The 6638-nt window shown below is 32.6% G+C and overlaps 1 protein-coding gene across 1 annotated transcript; it reads left to right on the forward strand.

Annotated features, from left to right (window-relative positions):
- The first annotated feature begins 4543 nt into the window (after window positions 1-4543).
- LOC124841493 (transcription repressor OFP13-like) lies at window positions 4544-5834 on the forward strand. The gene has a single exon (XM_047317771.2). It carries the CDS (start codon window positions 4682-4684, stop codon window positions 5495-5497), a length of 816 nt encoding a protein of 271 aa, XP_047173727.2. The 5' UTR covers window positions 4544-4681; the 3' UTR covers window positions 5498-5834.
- The last annotated feature ends 804 nt before the right edge of the window (window positions 5835-6638 follow it).

Raw genomic sequence — 6638 nt, forward strand, 5'->3', positions numbered from 1 at the left:
TTGTAGAAATTATTATTAAACTTATACTATTTTAATTTTTTGATAAAGATTTACTAAATTAATTATGTGAATTAAATTTAAGCAAAATTTATTCTTAACTAAATTTAAGTATTATTTTAAACTCAGTCACTTTTGACTAAAACTTAAGATATTATTCAGAATTCAATCATTTTAGTTAAATTATTTTTTATTATAAAAGAGGCTTATCTAAAAGATTACTTAGTGCTATGTAATGTCTTATTTGAATACAAGATAAGGTTCTTCCTTTTTATGTTTCGAATAAACACATGTTACAGTACAATGAGATTTTTATTTCAAACTTTGATATCACATGTTACCTTCCTTATATAAATAATTAAAGAAAATAATTGTTATAAATTCTTTTTATGGGATAAAAAACTTCAACAAAGGTCTTCATATTCAGTTATTGTGTTAATGCATTTAAAAAAACATAATTTTTTTATAATTGATAGATAAGTGTTTCAAGATGGTTGTTTTAGTGAAACAACTTTAGTATGTCATTCAGAAGATTGTAGATGTTAGTTGTATAATATTTTCTTAAAAAATTAAAATGGAAATATCTTCCCACAAAGTGAAATAAAGGTAATGATATAAAGTTATCTTAAATTTGTGTTTTTATGGTTTACGTTAAACTTCACTTAACTTATTAAATATAGTAAAATCTATATTTATCAAATTTATTATTTTTTTAAAAACATACACAAAAACACTATAATAATTTATATTTTGTTATATACTTAATCAAAATTACTAAGAATCTCTTCAGACTTTATTCTAATAATTATATTTAACTTTTTTTTCTTATTAGACTAAAAAGGATTTCAACAATATATAAACATTAAACACTAAGAGGATGGAATTTAATTGAATTCGCTATTACAAAGATTCTTTATTGAAATAATGTTATAAAGTTATAGGTTTTCTGCTATCTTCTCTGTGAGTATTTTTAAGAAGAAAAAATAAAATAAATATTTTATAAAGTAAAATTAACTTATAAATAAGTTGAAAATTGTTGATGAAAAAGTATGTAAAAAGAGTTTAAGTGTGTTAAAAAAATTTGCATTTCAAAACTTGTTCTTCTCCTTCTAGGGATAAAAATATCTGTCGTGGGAAAGAACTATAAAAAAAAATTATTTGTATACTATTTCATCTCTACCACTCAGTAGTAACTTTTAGTCAAACAACCATATATTTTTTTCCACTTATTTATCAAAACAAAATTTCAAGTATTATTTAAACGATATTTTCTTGATATTTTTCACATTCTTAAATAAATTGGTAACATATACATCTCAGGTAAAGGAATGTCAAAATTAATTCCAGACTTCTCAGCAAGACAATTGAAGAAAAAATAATAATTCAATTTGTAGGAAGACATATTGAAGATGTCCTTAGATGACATCATATAATATGACAGTCTTTTTATTTTGTTTTTCACAGGTAAACTATTTTTTACCATGCACACTAAATTAGCTGTTATATATATTAAATATATTTTTTTACTAGAAAACAAATTGTAATGATAATTGATTTAAGAACCGGGCTAACCTTTTGTCAGAACCATTAAAAACGCATCCAAAAATTCTCTGAACAGACGTCAGGTGTCAAGCGGAGGTGATCCGGAAATCAGATAGTGGAATGCAGGTGTCAGCAGATGATCGGACGTTTTAAGCAAAACTGAGTTTTTGGAAAATTGCGTCACACTCTCTGCATGCATCTTCTTCTCCAAAACTCTGATATTTCTTATTTCTCCTCCTTCTCACTAAAAGCTCTCCCTTCTCTCTACGAAATCTTACCTTTTCCCTTCTCCGATCACCGTTCAGGCACCGTAGAAGCGTTTCCGGCGTCAAGAGCTTTAGATTGAACCGAACGGTTTCGAGTTCTGAACTGATAAGTTCTTCTTGTCCTTAGCCGTTCGTTCTCTGATACATGCAAACCAAGTTCTAGTTGCATGATGTTGCCTTGTCTGAGCCATTGTTGGTTTTCTGTTGTTTGGTTTAGTTTGAAGAATTTTTGAACGTGAGGGTAGAAGAAATTGTAGTCAGGCGAGCCTTAATTTTGCCTTTAGGACATTCGTTCACGCTCAAAGGTAAGGGAAGCTTATTTAATTTAATTTGGTATGTGTACTGTAATGCATGAACGTTCGTGATGGATGATTGGAAATGATATGTGATTGTGTTATTTTCTGATATATGAAATATATGAAAAATTGATTATGATGTGAATTGTATAAAGTTGTGAAACTATGTGTTAAGAAATGAGTTGAATATGAATGAATTATGGATATGAAATTTCCCTATGATGGTGTACGTTCGTCACTGAACGGTCCTTGACCGTTCGGTAATACTAGTAACCTTGGTTAAAATTGGATTCTTTCATTTGGAAAGAATCCTAGTTGAGAACGAGCGTCTTCGTGTGGTAATACTATGCTTGAGCGTTCAGTCAAGCGTAGTTGTATCTGAGTAGTTTGTGATAAACTTAAATTTGTAAATATACGTATTTGTATATTTTAGTTATTCTTAAACACTATTCCAATAGTATTTTATTATATTTATTAAGCTTTCTATTTATAAGTTTAGTAGTGCTCGTAATGAGTAGTGCTCGTAATGAGTAGTGCTCGGTCTTATACCAAGCGCTCGTATTCGTTTCTTGTATGATCTATTTTGATGAAAATAGCGTTCGTCCAACTTCAATAGAATTTTCTCTACCGTGTTCGGTCATTGACTGACATTCGATTTCTAAATGTGAATCCTTCTAAGTATTTTCCTCTGAAGGTCTTAAAGTGTATACAATCACTTGGTTCCGGCTTAGAACCTTAGTATTTGGCATGATTCTTTTGGTGTTCGGTTAGAACTCTCAAGAGTCAGTTCATTTAATTGGCTCACTTTGTAAGTAACGTTCGTTCTAGTCATTCCAGTGATATATGATTATGCTCGGTTTCTTTCTCAAACCAATAGTGACCTCTCGGTCTTATCCTATTCTAGAACTCGAGACTTCACTATCTCATTCCCTGCGTTCGTCCTAATTCTGAGTGAGGATTGAACGTTCGGTATTAAGTGTCTTTAACAATCTTTGAACAAAGAGGACATTAAGATGATGGAGAATGAAAGATGAAGAGAATATGATATGAATGAAATGTATGGATTTTGAACGAGCGTTCTGGGGAGGAACGACTCCTGAATGAATATTGGAATTTGTAAAGTATGAATGTGGTTATGCTAAGCTGGCGATTCATCCTGATGTTCCGTGAGTACTCGTCCTCACGTAGAGGGGGTAGGTCATGTGTGGGAACGACAGGAGGTCCTAGTCCTTAGGGTTACTTTGGACAGATATGACTAACCTCGGGTGGCAGCTGTTGAGGGTATCCCAGTTACTACATCACCCGGGTGCACGGACGTCGTAGCTACACAAATTTCATACAGTCCGGACAGTCAGTCTAGTATTTGGCTTTGTATGAAACGTATGACGAAATTTATTTTGTGTGTGTTGATGGTATGAATCGTATGATTATATTTGAATTAAATTACATAAGCTTACCCTTTGTTCCTGCCTTGTCGTATTTTGTACGTTCGTCTTGTCATTGCAATGATCATCCGTGTGGATGTGAGCAGAAGGAGACGAACTGTTGGAAGATGCGCTAGAAGAAGAGAACCTGGTCGAGGTAGAAGTGAAGACCGAAGAGTAGGACGTTCGGTCAGTAGTCTAGTTATTGTAAGGTGGTCGTTCGATCACTTTCCCTTTTTGTTATGTATGGTCGTTCGGTATTTTATTTTGTAAACCGTTCGGCCATATTTACTTATCCTATATAGTTTATGGTAATTCTTTTTGTAAGGTCGTTCGGCCGTAAGCGTACGTTCGACTTTTAGTGTAAAGACTGATCTGAATTATTAATTAATGTGATTATTCTATTATACAGTTTTGGACTATATTTTGGGATGTTACACCTTTTGCAAATGAATATTTGCTTAGTAAATATTGAAAAACAAAATAGAACCCTTTCAAAAATATTTTAAAAAAATAGACCCATAAAAAAACACTTTTTGAAGTTAATATTTTGAACTTTTTACCATTAGTCTGATAAGTGGAATTTTAAAGTTTTGAAACAAAGAGGAATATATGAAAATTTTAATTTTTATATTTATCACAAGAAAATAGTTATGTACCTTATATTTTTAAAAGAACAGGTGAGGTAGTGAATCAGTTTTTTCACCAATAAAGTCAGTTTTGATGATGACAGAAATGGAATGAGTTACACTTTGTTGGTTAAGAAAAATATATCAGATTTTAAGATTTACAATAAAATAGAATTATAAGTTAAAAAAAAATGATTCCTAAAATATGGTGATGGTTACACCTTGTCTTTGATTTTCTGGCGGAGGTTTATTTATGTTTGTAATATATATAATAATAAATGTATTTATTTGATTAATTGGTAAAAGCTTTAAAAAATTAATAGTAGGAGAAGGGTGGAAGCAGCAAATATTGCTTTCTAAATTGACCCACCACTCCTTTAAAATCTTCCCACCCAAACCCACACACCATCGAACCACATCTGACTTCCCATTAATGCCCCCAACCCAACACAACAACAACCTTCATCTCTTTTCTTTTCTGAAAAAACTCTCAAATTCATTTCATTTGAATCTTCATTTCATTTCCCATGGGCAAGAAAATGAAGCTTCCTTCCCTTCTCCACAACAAGAACTCACACCCCAAACCTTCTTCCACTTCCTGGCCATGGCCCTCTTGCCACCAACCTCGAACCCTCTCTTTTCGAGACCAAAACGATGTCGCTTTCAAAACCATCAACCCAGCCTACTTCGACATGCCCGAGAGCTCCCACTCCTTCTTCACTGTCTCTCCCGACTCTGGAAGCTTCTCTACCGCTTCAGAAGAAGATTCTAGAAGACCGGATTCCCTTGAGACCCTCATTCGCCCCTTGCCTTCCGACCGTTTGTTCTTCCACCCCGACCAGACAAGCTCCATATTAGAGTCCAAAGCAGGAACATCGACACCAACACCAACACAAACACAAACAACTACAACACCAACACCACCACCAACAACAACAACGTTGCCCTTCAAAGACAGCGTGGTTATGTCTGTGGAGTCTCAGGACCCTTACGTGGACTTCCTCAGGTCCATGGAAGAGATGGTGGAAGCCCAGTGCGTTAAAGACTTTGATGGTCTCCAAGAGCTTTTATGTTGGTATTTGAAAGTCAATGGAAAAAGCAACCATGGTTATATTGTCGGTGCTTTCATTGATCTATTGGTGGCTTTTTCTGATATAAACTCTCATTCTCCTTCTTCCCCTTTGTCATTCTACAGCTCTTCTCTTTCTTCCTCTTGCAGCACTCACTGTGTTTCATGTTTGGAAGCTGAGGACGAGGTTGATACAGCTACCCGTAATTCTTCTTTCTTGTTAGAACAAGTTAGGGAAGACCAGTCTTCATCTTCTTCATCCTCTTTGAATTAAATACTCATTAAGGCAAATATTAGTTATCGTCTTTGTGTACCCTATCATACTTGGCACTTTGTGTTTATAGTTAGTAGTATTTTTTTTGTTGAATGGCACTTTCATGGTTCTTTTTCTCCTGTATAATCTGTGTTTATGGGAGTCACACTTATGCAGGAAATGCAACCATACCAGGAAAATGGAGCTAGGTTGTCAATTTTTGTTTCCTTAACTGCATAAGAAGCCAAGGATTAGAAATTTCTTAATTTATCTTAAATTATATTATTATGCTTACAAAGATTTGTAATGTCATTATCTTTTATTTTGCTAAATGACATTAAGTCCTCTATTGCTTTCATTCAGATAGACAATCTTTTTTCTTTTCTCCATCTGAACATAGTTCTTAAAAAAATCTTAAAGTTGTTTATGGTAAGTAATTAATGAATATGGACAATATTTTCAAATCCAGTAAATTGATGACATTCTACGGAACGAGGTTAGCGGGTTAGGTTTGCTTTGTTCAACAGTATCATAAGAATTTATGATGTACACTGTTCTATACTGACCAACTTATTGTCAACTATAAATTAAGCTTCCTTAGCTGAACTGTGAAAAACATAAAAAAATGATAATATTTTGATCAATAGGTTGAAAACAAATATTATAAAAAAATAGTACTGTATCAATAATGTCTTCTTCAGTTTTAATTAAAGCAGTTATTTATCAATTTTTGAGTTAATATAAAGCACTTCTTATACATATCTGAACCAATAATTGAATTTGGCAAAAAAAGTAACCGTGAGTAGAGACAAATATCAGATACCAAAACAAAAAAGAAATTCTATATAAATTTCCTGTCTTTGAAAATAACTGATGCTTTCTCCATATAAAATATTGTGTTCAATAATCTGTACACAGTGATGGTGTTCTTAATATTCTAATGACATCAGTTAATATATGTTTAAAAGAAAGCATGTATCAATTAATTTATCTAACATGACATTAAAAATATAATATAATATGAGTGGTGAACTTTCTGAGTGCAACCTACATGTGTATAGTTGTTCCTCTAGTGAGATATTGACCCTTAGATATGTTGCAGTTGAGTTCATCAGAACTGACACAGTTAGGGAGATCAGAGCCGTTAGTTTTTGAATTAGGC

This window comes from Vigna umbellata, chromosome 5, assembly GCF_029865625.1.
Source record: "Vigna umbellata cultivar VRB3 chromosome 5, Vumbellata_1.0, whole genome shotgun sequence".
NCBI classification, from domain to species: domain Eukaryota; kingdom Viridiplantae; phylum Streptophyta; class Magnoliopsida; order Fabales; family Fabaceae; genus Vigna; species Vigna umbellata.

What these genes read in the sequence shown, in the direction of transcription:
- LOC124841493 (XM_047317771.2), top strand. Translation starts at nt 4,682, where the DNA reads ATGGGCAAGAAAATGAAGCTTCCTTCCCTTCTCCACAACAAGAACTCA.